Source organism: Gastrolobium bilobum, unplaced genomic scaffold (genome assembly GCF_033153095.1).
Source record: "Gastrolobium bilobum isolate Gb01-03AN ecotype WA unplaced genomic scaffold, APGP_CSIRO_Gbil_v1 utg4030, whole genome shotgun sequence".
Lineage (NCBI taxonomy): Eukaryota > Viridiplantae > Streptophyta > Magnoliopsida > Fabales > Fabaceae > Gastrolobium > Gastrolobium bilobum.
The window spans coordinates 365,251-379,767 of NW_026898387.1; the positions used below are offsets into that span (position 1 = coordinate 365,251).

Here is a 14,517-nt window from a genome sequence, read left to right on the forward strand (position 1 = left end):
ATCCGCATGCGTAAAATAAAATCAAGAACAAGCTTCGAAATAAAATAGAAGACCAATTTCTTGATGATTCTTTGATTACATACATTAAAAAAGAAATTGTTTTGAGTTTTAACACGGATTCAATTATATATGAGTTTAACAATAAGAAAATATGTAAAATAAGAGTCAAATGAAATGATCTTAATCTTTGTAATAGATTTCTTTTAAATTTTTTATATTAGGTCTGTATTATATTTCAAATATTTTTGTTTATAATATAATATTTTTTATTTTCGCCTCCCGTCATTAAAATTTCTGCATTCGCTACTGATTGATTATAATATCCATCCCGCCATTTATAACCATCCTGAAATATTACGACATTAGATGCTAATATTTATTTGATATAGTTATTAGAATACCCATCCCGCAAAGATACGTCGTGATCCGAATTATAATATCCAAGCTGCACAATTGGCACGAGAGATAGACGTAGAAATAGGAGCACATGAAATTGATTTGAAATGCCAAAAAGGTTAAAGTTACTAAGTGAGATTGTGAAACGTTGAGGATAAGGAATATATTCCATATATGGACCTGTCTTTCCCATCTCGGACAAAAAGTATTAGTAGAATCATTTATTGAAGTGTTTCAGAATTTTTATTTTGGGTGATCCCGCAAAAGTTTTAAAGGTACCCTAAATGGAAGATCCAAAGTACCTAGCAAGTTTGAAATTTTGATACAAGTGAGATATGATTTCACAGGGGTGTTAGAAAAGCTATAGAAATTAGCTATCCCATTGAAGATCAACCTCAAAGTTGGATTGAAAAAGTGAATGATTATGAACTCCCTTAGACCAATTTTTAAAAAATTGACATTGATTTTAAAGTCTCTGTATAATTGATTTTCACACTCTGGAAACACCAGAATATCAGTGAATGTCGCACAAAAAAGAGGCTTCGCGAAAAAGAGGGCTTATCATTAAAGGCATCAGTTTGATATATGTGGAGTTAATATGTTGGAATTGACAAAGTCTAGTCCGAACACATCCTAAGCTTACGAATCATCTTTATATATCACCTAAATAAGGGTGAATTATGACAAACATAAAATAAGGCCTGTCAGGCTATCATATATGGAATCTTTATGTGATTTAATCACTATTGTGATCATACTTCTTACGAGATTACATAAACTTGCAGGATGCTCATGCGATAAAAATCGTGACATATATGACTTATTTTGACAATCTTATGTCTCTGTTATGAAACTCATGAAAGTTGCAGGGATCCATGAATGATAAACGACGAAGACATAAATCTCGCATGAAACACAGATAAACTCGGAAAATTTTACAGTTGATATATGCAAAATTATTATGAATTGCTTTGAACTGATTCAATTTCATTGAACTTATCATCTTAATGATATGACATTATTCTGTGAGATTTGTGAAAATTACAGGTTTCACCAAACAAAAGAAAAGTCCTCCAAAATAAAGCGCGATGAAGAATGAAAGGAAGATAATAAAACTTCCTCCAAATGAAAGGATCCTTCAAATAAAAGGATCCTCCAAAAGGACCCTTCAAATAAAAGGATCCTCCAAATAAAAGGATCCTCCAAAAGGACCCTCCAAATAAAAGGAAGATAATAAAACTTCCTCCAAGCTACAGCGCGATGAAGAATATGCGAGGAAGATAATAAAACTTCCTCCCAGCTACAGAGCGATAAAGAATATGAAGATAAAGCCTTAACTGGTTAAAACTTCCTCCAACGCGCAATCAAGAACAAAGGAAGGTAAAACCTTAACTGGTTAAAACTTCCTCCAAAGCGCGATACTTCTGGCAACATCAAGTACAAACTAAGCGACATCGAACCACAGAACATGCAAAATAGAAAGGTACGCCAAATATATAAATTATGAATTATGAATTGTATAAAAATGCAGAATACAATTATGAAACTCTCAAGCACCCATACAAAGTATAGACCATAGTTCCAGATAAAGGAACAAGCGCAATGAATTTTCCAAGTTGATAAACCGATATGTCATCTCGCCAATTTATACATCTCACTACTCATGCTCTCAGCATAAGCAGCGAGCTGGGGGCTTCTGATCTGGATATATATTATCTATTATTAAAATACAAGGCCCAAATCAAAAACCTTCACAATGAAGCAAAGCCTCAGTCAATGAAGGCTGCAAGCTCCACAATATCAAAAGCTCATGACAGCCAGCAAGCTCCTCAATGTTAATGGCTATATGACAGCAAGCTACACCCTCTACATACTTCTGCAAACATTATCTCCAAGCCTCTCACAAGAACCAATAAAGAGGAACCTTTGCCTTCACCATGAAGAAAGGCATCTTCCAAGTTGCTCATTTCTCTACTATAAATACATATGGATCCACACTAAGGTACATATCTTTTTCTACATAATAAAACCTGCTTGAACCATAACTGACTTGAGCGTCAGAGTGTCTTGCAAGTACACCCCTATCTTTTTCCATTGAAGACCCGTGGGTTAAAGCTGCTCAACTGCAAGATGCTCTGACCCAAGACGATTCCAGGTCATTTGTGTAGAGAAAGATCACATGATCGACCCAGTTGTAAAAACATGTTCTGATCATCATCTAAATACATGTCAAACTTAGGTCAGCTATTGACAATTATATCGATTGATCTTCAAAAGTTTAGCACTTATTTTAAAAATATTTTTTAGTTTATATAAAATAATGTTTTAATTTTAATATTATGATTAATTATTATATAATTTAATTTAAAATATTCATAATTTTAAGATTGGATCGGCCAGATAGAGCGTGGATCTAGTGCTTGATGTTGGTCCTTGGGTCCAAAGGATGCGTACATTCCAATTTCTTAACACGCTTCTTAACCTGCTTTGATAAGGTGCTTTCAGTTGCAGAGTGCAGACAAAGAAAAGCGTAATTACAATTGTTTTATTTTATTCCATAAATAATTTTTATTTTATTTTCCTTTAACAGTTTAACGTATGACGACGTGGACAAGCCTGCTTTGTTCCCGGGATTTGTCAATAACTCGTACGCAACTTGAATTGAACTCATTTTCCATCCAATCTAAACCAATACATACAAATCCAACATAATCCTTCCATTTGTATATTGGTTTTAATGGTCTAGATTTACTAAATCCTATTTACTTCTTTACTTCTTGGATGCTTAATTTATCACCCAATATATCCATTAAAATGCATCTACTCAACAACTGACCTTGCTTGCATGAAACGCTAAACTTGGCCACCATTGTCCAAATCAGATTTTCATCACATTCTACACCACCCACCTCTCTCATCAGGAGTAAGAAAATTACATATTTCCCCCCAAAATTTTTACCTTTAACGAGCTAACCCAGCTCTAACCAAGTTAAAAGGGCCAAATTGAATCAATGTTGTAAAGAAATAATTCAACTCCAAATTTTAAGGAATTGGATAAGAATTTTTTTAATAATTTATATTATTATCTAACATACCCGCTCATGCAAGAGCTCTTTGGAGTTGAAGCATGGATATTGTATAGATCCAATTTTTTATTTACCTTGTATTTATTTTAATTCCACTAGAAAGTGAAAGGTGGTAAGAATCGAACTTATGACCTTATACTCACTGAAGCTTTGATACCTTGTAAATAACCATTTCAACATAAAATTTTAACGTATTGAATGAAGACCTTTTTATATATTATTCTCTAACCGAAGTAAAGTCCATGGCAACACATAGGATGCCAGGATGATGGAGTTAAACAGAATAAACAGAAAGTGAAAACATAAAACTAAAGCAACACCTCTGACGTTTTTAAGAAACAAAGAGTTAAATTAATGCAAAATAAACTTGTTACAGATCTAGCGGGATATAATCCATAATCTAAAATGTGAAAACACCATAACTACAGGAGTTACAAAAAATGTTGCATCTTAGATTACCTTAAGTATTTTTAAGTTTTTGCAAGTTCTGTGAAAGGCAAGCAATACATATATCATCATTGACCGTACAACATGAATATGGATTTCCACATAAAGCTGAAGATGGGTGATTGTATACAGATCAAACTCATAACTAGGTGGCTACTACCCATGAAGGTCTTAGCGCATTTCTTCTGCAACTCGACAATTACGTATCCCCCAAAATGACCTGGGTTTCAGTTTTTCGTTCTTGGCTGTAAAAAACCACCCCATTTGGGTTTCACATGTGGCACAGTTAGCGATTGTCCTTTGGTACCTGCCAAAAGTTGCAGATTGACTGGCATATTAGCTTCTTATGAAACAACACCCCCCACCCCCCCTAATTTTTTTTTTTTTTTTTTTTTGAAAGTTATACATAATGCAGCCTTTGCTCAAGAAGATAGGGGAGAATATTCAGTGTTAATCACAATTCATTATCTATATCGTGGTATACATTATTGCCCAGACTTAATAATTTTCTTCATCTTTTTGCACTCTTATCACAGGCTAGCAAAGAGGTTAAACAGTTCTTGGGAACTAAAAGTTCACTTAAAGAAAGAAATGTCATTGGAAAAAAGGGCCATTGACACAATAAGGCAAGGGAGAAGGTACAGGCCGGCATTTATATTCATAAGTGTAAATTTATAATCACAAAATAGTGAGGCAAGAAAATCCATAAAATGAAATGGTAGAGACATGTTGTAGGTTTATACGATATTGCTGCTGCCAAGTAAATATCCTAAAACATTTTTTAATGACTTGTGTTACAACAGACTTGGATTCATGGTGAACCCTACACATAGTAACATATCAACCAAACCACTAACCGTTAAACCCGACTAGCGAGTGTGGAGTGGAGGAAATCCTTGTACGTAGCCTTACCCTTGCATAATTGCAAAGAGGCTGTTTCTTGGATTCGAACCCATGACCTTTCAGTCATGAAGGAACATTTTTACCACTGCTCCGGTTCGTCCCCTTACATAGTAACATATCAACCATTCAAAAGAAATGATGAACAGCATTCTATAAAGAAGTTTAGAAAAGAACCCTAGCCCATATAAGTTCTATGGCTACAAATGTTCGCTGAAAGAATCTGACATTTCATTCTACCCAAATACTCAACAACCAATAATAACAATGTCATATACACGGCCCACAAGATAAATGCAGTGACGAGAGGGTAAATGTTTAATAAACACAAAAAAGTCTGCCTCAACTCTCCAGGAGCAACAAAAGTACAGGTGGTTGCTTCTTATAGATTTCATCCTCCAGATTCAGCAGTAAAGGTTATAGAGCAGTTAAGAGTGCAGGTTTACTAACAGATATTAACTTGAAGGGACAACTAGGTATAAAAAGAACGGAATTCAGAGACATAGCTTGACCAATACCCTTAGAGTCACCGATGATGGTGATGTGGTGTCTTGGGTTGGGAGATGATAATTTTCAGAAAAGGGAAGAACGACTAGCTATTTCATTGGAAGCACTAGAATCAAAAATCAAAGACCAACATAATGGAATTGACAAACTATAGAATCACCCATATGGGCTAAAATGGCTGAAAATGGGCCTTGTTGGGCAGCCCTGAGTTGAAGATACTCCTTGTACTCATTATTCTCAATACTTTGTGCTTGAGACTAAGTTGCATTAGCATAATTCTTTGGAAAACCATGCAGAGAATAGCACCGGTCCTGAGTATGTCTCAGGTAGTTGCAATAGGAACCTATTTGGGAACCAATTCCGGCTGATGCCTTTGGCAAAGGAACTCATAGCAGACAATCAATAAGCATGATTTAGAGTTAGATCCTTGACACGCCATATTTATATATAGAGCAACAAGTTTGTTTGTATGTTCAAGACATCCACAGGAAATGAAAATGGACAATACTTACCCAGGAAACCAACTGTATTTTGTAACTGCTGGCCCAGTAAGAGCTAATCCATTTGTCTTGAAAAGAGTCATTATCTCATGCACATAACCACTTGGATTCACAGAAGCACCAAGAGGACCCTCACTAGACATCACCAACATATCACTTCGCTTTGCAATTGTAGTCTGCAAAATTAGAAATATTGAAAAAAGAAAAAATAAACATTAATCTGTGCACTTGATGAAAGTTGAAGAAGAAAATATAGTTACAAAATTGTCTCTATCTATATTGAAACCCATAAAAAATTATGTGCAAATTTGTGGGGCGTTGGTAAGACAATGATTACCTGGCAGCTTTTACATCGAATAAGAGCAATGTTCTCTAGTAATTCAATTTCCCTGCGCAACCTATGTGAGATGCCATCAATATCCAAAAGCTCCTGCTTTGTAGATACAGAAACAGGTATTTTACTGGCAATATAAAATGATAAAACATCAGGCTTCTTAGCAAGAGCATCCATGCTTGGCACCCCAACAATTTGTTTCCACATATCTGCAGATTAAGAACAAAACTATTAGATTTTACTGAGATTAGCATTTTTAGACGGTTTCACAATAAAAGAGACAATTTCAGACATTAATTTTATTTGACATTTTTAATTCATTACCAAAGTTTTCACCTGAAAAAGAAAAAATCAATTACAAAATATATCAAAAATGGTACATGGATGACTTGGACCGATAACCCTTTTGGGACTAAGAGTAAGTGGATAACTTAACAAGACCAAAATTGAGATTTATCAACAAAACACACAGAATTAAGTACCCAGTTATCAAGAACAGGCAAGGCATCCGATTAATGAGATTAGCAAGCATTGAGAACAACATCAACCCAAAATCGGAAAGGGACATGCCCATGAAGTAAGAGGGTCCAAGTTGTTTCAATCAGGTGTCGGCTTATGCATTCAATACAATAGCCCCATTTTGTTAAGGGGTATGAGTACATTATCATGCACATTATCACTCCATAGTATGTGGATAGGGACACCAAACTGAGTGGAGATTTCATTATAAAACTGTTGAAAGATAGGAAACAGCTCAAACTGATTTTCCATTGAAAACAACCAAGTAGAATGAGAGTAAATCATCAATAAAAGTCACAAAATATTTGGACCCCATTAGTAGACACAGTACGACATAGCATGACGACTAACTCTATTGGTTTGCACTAATTTTTCCCCTAAACCCAACCCGATGATTACACCCATAGTATGCATCGACATTATGAGGCCCTCTAGTTGACCAGAAAAATCGATAACAACATTGCCAAGGGCTTATGATCAACAGATTCTCTATAAGCCCAAAGGAGATACTCTATAAATGTGAATTTCCATATGTAATGTTCAGTCAATGTGAGGATAAAAAATATCCAAAATCAAACATCAAGATACGGACAAATGCGTAGGTTGGTTAGAATTATACTTGTGGATTTAGAAAAATTGTTTCTGGAAGTTTTAACACATGCATGACTTCTTCATAAGAATTCTCCATTCAGATCGATATTTGAATTTTAAAATCGTACTGACCAACCACACACAGAAAAGAAAAGTAAGGCTTTATTCAGGGAATAATAGTGATATTATAAATATATAAACCCAAAGTTTTAAACATTAAATAAATGGTTAATAAAGAGGTAGAAGATGCAAAGCAAAATTACCTGCAGCCCTTTGTGCAAGGCAATAGGAGTCAAACATACGATATACCCAATGGGGCCAGAATGCTCTTGAAATTCTATGTGATGAGTAGGCATCTATATTTTTATAACACCTACTAAGCTCTTTCCCTACGGAGAACTGTTTTCCAGAAGTGGAACAGTTCCCAATTCTTGAATCCAGATTCTCAGCATCTTTTCCATGGTCAGATAGCAATGATCTTAAGATGTAAGAGTCCTTTAGGTTGGATCTAATTTCCTGATCTGACTCGTACGCGAATTTATCATCACCACTGCTTGATGATTCATCCAAGTCATGCTCATAACTGGAACAAATGATTGATTGGTGGATTCTCCTTTCCTTTAGAGAAAGTTCACTCTCAAAGCTCTCTTCTGAATCATATTCCCCATTTTCAGACCCACGTACTTTAACAGGTGAATACCTTGAAGGCAACACACTTGAGGTGGCATGGCTACGGGGCAGATTACTTACCCGTGTTAATTTTCCAAAAGCACCCCTTGGAGTTCTCGATGGTATGTCTTCCTCAATAATTTGGATTTCTCCACAAGTCTAAGAAGAACCACCCCAACCAGACAAAGAAACAGGAAGAGATAGACAAACAGAGTCATCAATCATTACTTACATAGCCAATGCTTATGAAGAGAAAAACTGAACTAAAAAAAAAGGCAGTAAGCATGATAATATTCTAACCACTCCTTCCACATCAATCCAACACCTTCTTAGGCGAAAGCGCTGCTGTCCGCAGGTAACCACATTCAGTGAACCATCCTCTAGACGCCCATATTGTCGAATCTGTAGAGATAGGTTTGGCAAGTAATGTAAACAAATAGACCAATTCACATTGATATCAGACTATAGCAAGAAAACTCTAACTTGTAAACACAGATGATTTTTTTATTTCCCCCAACCCACCCCTCCAGGGTTAAGGGTGGTGGGTTTGCTCATTGCTGCAGCAAAATCAGATTAGACAACCAGAACACCCACTGCCATTCCCACTACCAAACCAAACAGCCCACCCACTGCCATCATATCTGATTAGACAACCCTCAACTCTACCACCATCAAGTCCATCGTGTTCAATACCTTGCCACTCATTCCCAATAACCTACCCGGTCTAACATCCTACCTATTGCCTTATGGGAAAAAATTATCCGCGATGGACCCAAGTCATTCATACTACACTCAAAGGTCGACGAAAAATAAACCACATTGAAAGGACAACCCCTTGAAAGAAAGACCCAAAGTTTGATGAGTGGGATGCAGGAGGCTTCTTTATCATAATCTGACGGCAGAATTCTATGACCTCGGAGGTTAGTCATAATTGCATGTTCTTGCCTATTGCTCATGAAATTTGTGACATCCTCAGTAAGACTTGATCCATGAAATAAGACCTTTTATGAGTTGAAAACCAAGATTTTTTTTACCAAACAAGAAACTGGTATGCTAGGGTGCAAGTCCATTGATAAACCTATGGATCCCAACATCAAACTTATACTAGGACATGGGGAGCCGTTGACCAGATATTTCCTTCATTGTGCATGTAGTAAGCCAATTTCTTGACTCCCCATGGGACTTTCATTGGGATACTGTTATTAGGATACTTCAATATATAAAACGGCACCGAGCAGAAGATTATTATTTAAGGATAAGGAGCAAATGTAGATTTCTGGCTAAAAAGTTGCAAACAGGGCAAGCTCTCCTTTCAAGCTACTGTGTACTTTTCGGGGGAACTTGATTTTATGGAATGCAAGATGCAAACTAAGTTGCCAAATCAAGTCCAAAAGTTGAGTATTGAGCAAAGGGAATTGCAATTTGTGAGCTCATTTGGTTGAAGTTGCTCAAATCCCAATCTAAAAGATAGAACTGGATTTTATATGTTACGGGTAGGCGTGTAAATGGGTCAGGTTAGGCCAGACTTTGGCTTTGATAGCCTAAGCCTATATAAAAAAACATTTAGATTCTATACTAGCCTATTAGCCTATTAAAGGCTTGATTTATTGGTCGGGCCTGTCCTATTATAAAAAACTAAAAAGCCTAACATGGCCTGTAAGGCCTACCAAGTTGCAAACTAAAGTTTATAGGCCCAAACCAAACTAAAATATAAAATTTCTTATTCACAAAGATCATATGAAATAATATTTTCATTAACAACACATGAAATAATGTACATAAAGATCACATGACAATGTTCATAAAGATCAGGCCAGGTTGTAGGCCCCTGATAGGCCTTCTAACCCATTTACACCCCTAGTTAATGCGGGCACATAGATGTACAAATGCAACTGTAAATAATTCAATATGAGTTTGTTAGTTAATGCGGGCACATAGATGTACAAATGCAAGTGTAAATAATTCAATATGAGTTTGTTATAAATAGCACATCAATTCAGAGGAAATACCTCTGCAGTTGTCCCAGTGCCTGCTGAGTTCATCCTATGATTTGCAGGATCACCGCGAACTTGAATCTGGAAGGAGCATGTTCAAGCATATCATATCCATGTATTATAATAAAAACTAGAAGATACTCCAAGGCATGATTAATCATGAGCAGTTGTCATAACAAGTTCACCTACCACAGCAATGGTGTAAGGAACGTTGACTTGATTCAAAGCTCTCTCAATAGCAGCCACAAAATTGGATCCAATAACTCTCAGGGGAAGAGTAGCCCCAGGAAAGAGTACAACTCCTGAATATTACAAGGATTAGTCTATGTTTATATGTTTCCCTTCCTAAATAAGAGTTTCTCAATATTTTTCACTAATTTCTAACTGCATGTCTATAAAAGCAGGACCACAACAATGCAAAACCACCAAGGTATCAGTCTCGTTAATCAAATTTTAAGAGATAGAAAAACCAAAAAACACCATACTAAAATCCACGAAGGAGATGACATAGATACCGTCCAGGCAGAAAAGAGGAAGGTTCAATACAGCACCACCATCCAAGAAAGCTGCCCTGTGGTGTTTCTCTTCAGAATCTAGACATGCAATTAATATCGTGTAACATCAAACAATCCAGTTGGAAATCAATGTACCGTAGAAAATGAGCATATACAAAAAAATGCCTACCACCCAGATAAGTATGTAAGGATGGCATACAGGTATCGTAAGTAATTTCACCGATTAAGATCACGCCGCCATAGCCACCACTAGTGCATTCCAAACAGCATGGACAGAAAACTGTCAGTGCTACAGAACAAAAAAAACTCAAATTGGTCTATTAGGACGATATAGCACTCAAACACTATTTTGTAGTGTGCAATATAGCACAAAGTGTAATTCATCAAAATCGAAAAGAATGACAGGGAAATTGAATTAAACACCGGAAGATCGACAAAAGCATAGGTTGACGAAGAGAAAGACGGTAAATTACGTAGGGTTACGGTCGTCGTCAGAAGAGAGATCATCGACCTCTTCGATCTGCAACTCCTCTAGATCGAGCTGGCGAATCTGCTCGATTTGGTACATCTCCCTCTCGAGGATTCTTCTCTCGTCTTCTTCCATTTTCAAGTGCTGGGGTTTTGGTTTTGTCAGAAGCCAGAGGATTCGAAAATGGAAATGAAAGAAAGTTTGTAGCACAAAGCTAAACTAATTATGGCCGCTTTGTGTTTTTATTCTTAGGTTTTGTGTTTTCATTGGAAGGATTCTCAATGTGAATCTCAATCTGCAATTTCCTTCACCAACAATTTCCACTTGTTATTACCTTTTCCCTCCGTATGCCACAGTTCTCATTCAACTTATCCGAAGAAAGAAGTCAAGCCCCATCAAACTATATTCCATGGTTTGATTTTAGGAAAAATTTAAAAGGGATAATTTTTTTTGGTGCTTATCTTTGTCTATCACTTTACAAAAAAAACTATTAGATCAGAATCTTAATTAATATTTAGGCAAAGATAAGCAGAAAAAAAATAGTAATATAACTTATCTCAACTTCAAAACAAGGGGCAGGATATACTTATCACCAAAAAAATTTACCACCTTTACAATTAACGTAATCATCATTGATTTTCGTTAATGTAATGGTTATAATTATTGAATTTATTGAAAATTAATAATTAATTAATAAATGACCAAATAATTTTCAATAAATTATAACCGTTAGATTGACAGAAATCAATGTTGATTAAGTTAGTTATAAAGGTAGTAAATATTTTTAGTAGTAAGTATATCTTTCCCCTTAAAACAAACCCTATAAGTTTTCTCATAATCATTTACCCCTCCCTAAATTTTTTAATTATTTACCCCCTTGCTTAAAGTTGATTTATCATTTATCTTTTGACTTGATTTTTCATCCAAAATTATAATTAACAGTGTTACTTTTTTTTATAAAATATCAAAACTAGCCTTTAAAAAAAAAGCTTTAGTTGATCTTCTTCACTTTGTCACAATTTTTTATTGGAGATCTGAAAGCCCTTTTTGCAGGAGCTACCTCCATTAAAATGAAAGGCAAAAGTAAGACACTTCTTATTTACAGTTAAGCTACCATAAAATAAAACAAAGCCCATAAAGAGACAGAAAATTGTGGAGTCTAAAGAGTAATGGGTACTCAACATTATTAACTAAGCTTGATAGAAAGAAAGAAAAAGAAGATAAAAAAAGAGGAGCATGGAATAATCCGCTGAAGCTCATATTCAACACAAGTCCATCTCAAAGACCCCATTTTCATTTGAATGTAATTTTGAACCTTGATTTTTCAACCTTGTCCTAAATTACATGTCATGAGAGAGAGAAAGTGGGTGATTTTTTTTAATTTAAAATTTAAATAAAAAAAATTATGTTGTGTCTATTTCTCTCTTAAAATGACATAACTTTATGTCATTTAAAATGACAAATACTTTTCCCTTTTTTAATTTATGGTGAGTAAATTGAAAGAAAAAACTTGGCAAAAGTATGAGTTAAAAAATGTGAATAACATCAATATCAACAATATATTTATCCCAAACTAATTGAGGTCGATGATAGATCAACTCAAATGAAAGATACAAAGTGATTAAAAAAAGATAAAAATAAAAAAGATAAAAAATAAAAAAAGATAGGGAAGGGGAAAAGAAAAAAAGGGGGAGATGAAGAGGGAAATGACTAAAAAGAGACCATATGGAACATAGGAATAACAACGAGTCTAACACTCCATCATGCTTATAGCTTTTCTCTATTCTGTTCTAAGGCTTACTGTCTGTCAATCTATATCCCACCCACTCTATCAAGTCTTTTTTACTATCTTCCCCTAACTAAGTTTCGATCTACCTCTACCTTTCTTTGTGTCGAGCTCTTGGTAACAAGTTTTTGTTCTTACGGGAGTATCCATGGGCCTTCTCATTATATGCCCAAACACTTCAATCTATGTTCTCTTATCTTTCCAGCCACCGGACTATTCCTACGCTTCGTCGAATATCTCCATTTTTTATCTTATCCATCCTCGTATAACCAGACATCTACCTTAACAGCCTCATTTCTACTACTCTCACTTTATGCTTATGTTGCTGATGTGTTGGCCAACATTCAGCTCCATATAACATTGCATGTATTATTGCTGTTCTATAGAATTTTTCTTTTAGCTTAAGAGGAATTTTGCAGTCACACAAAAACCCAGTTGCCCTACGTCGTTTCATCCACCCTGCTCTGATTCTATGATTTACATCCTCATCAATCTCTTTACCTTTTTGCAAATTTGATCTCAAGTATCTAAAAGCATATTTTTTGGATACCTCTTGACCAAGTAGACGCATGGGATATTGGTTTACATCTCTTACCAGAGAAAACTCATACTTTATATACTCAGTCTTGCTCCGGCTTAACGTGAATATTTTAGACTTCAACGTGCTTCTCCATAATCCAAGTTGTCTATTAACACCGTCTTTGGTCCCATCAATAAACACAATATCATCTGCAAAAAACATACACTATGGTACTTCCTCTTGAATATGTTTTATTAGTTCATCCATAACTAATGCAAAGACATAAAGACTTAGAGCCGAACCTTGGTGTACACCTACCGCATAGGAAAATAACTTGATGCTCCATTACAAGCTTTCATATATGTCATTGATTGCCTTTACATACTTTGATGGTACTTTTTTCTTCTCAAACCATAAAACTTTTCTTGGGACCCCATTGTATGCTTTCTTATGATCTATGAACACCATATGTAAGTCCTTTTTCTTTTCTCGATATCTTTTCATTAATTATCGCATCAAGAAAATGGCTTCCATGGTACATTTTCCTAGCGTAAATTCAAATTGATTTATAGAAATCTTAGTATCTCTCCTTAAGCGATATTCAATAACTCTCTTCCACGTATTCATAGTATGACTCATTAACTTAATGCCTCTATAGTTAGAACAATTCTGAATATCTTTCTTATTTTTGTAAATAGGCACTAGCATATTTGTCCTCCATGCACTAGACATCTTATTGAAAAGATTGGAACCATTTTATTGCCACATCCCCCAGGCCTCTCCACACTTCAGTAGGGACACCATCAGGTCCCAAAGCTTTATTAGTCTTCATCATCTTTAAAGCCTCCTTAACTTCATGTGTATTAATTCTGCACACAAATCTTCTATTCAAATCATCGTAAGTGTCCTCCAAGTTCAACTCGCTTTAATAATATTACATAACAATTATCTTAGGCGATTTATAAATGTCTTAGGGGGCGTTTGGTACAGGAGAATTTTTTTTTATCGGGAAAAAAGATTTCTGAGAATATGGTGGGATTTTTTTTCCCCAGATAAGTTATAAAAAGGTGTTTGGTAGGCCAACATTTTGACTTTTTGACCCATTTGCCCCTCATTAATTAATTAATAACCATTTTGTCCCTTACCCAAAACTATCTACCAACCTGTCCCTCTTTAATCGATTAACATGAATATTTAATCGATTAAATGGTCAAAATAGGCAAAAATAGTTGACTCGAGATTTAATCGATTAAATCTCTCTCTTTAATCGATTAACTTGAATAT

General features: G+C 35.3%; 1 protein-coding gene across 2 annotated transcripts; it reads right to left on the minus strand.

The window, feature by feature from the left end:
• Positions 1-3,869: 3,869 nt before the first annotated feature.
• On the minus strand, positions 3,870-11,241 carry LOC133315631 (uncharacterized). Of its 2 annotated transcripts, none has more exons than XM_061517295.1 (10): positions 10,932-11,241; positions 10,628-10,707; positions 10,459-10,536; positions 10,133-10,245; positions 9,959-10,024; positions 8,250-8,351; positions 7,544-8,108; positions 6,174-6,379; positions 5,849-6,012; positions 3,870-4,236 (listed from the first exon to the last, which is right to left on the minus strand). In XM_061517295.1, exons 1-10 carry the CDS (start codon positions 11,060-11,062, stop codon positions 4,101-4,103), a joined length of 1,641 nt encoding a protein of 546 aa, XP_061373279.1. In that variant the 5' UTR covers positions 11,063-11,241; the 3' UTR covers positions 3,870-4,100. The 2 variants fall into 2 exon arrangements, with proteins under 2 accessions (XP_061373279.1, XP_061373280.1); XM_061517296.1 differs by having other exon boundaries at positions 10,628-10,747.
• Between the last annotated feature and the right edge of the window lie 3,276 nt (positions 11,242-14,517).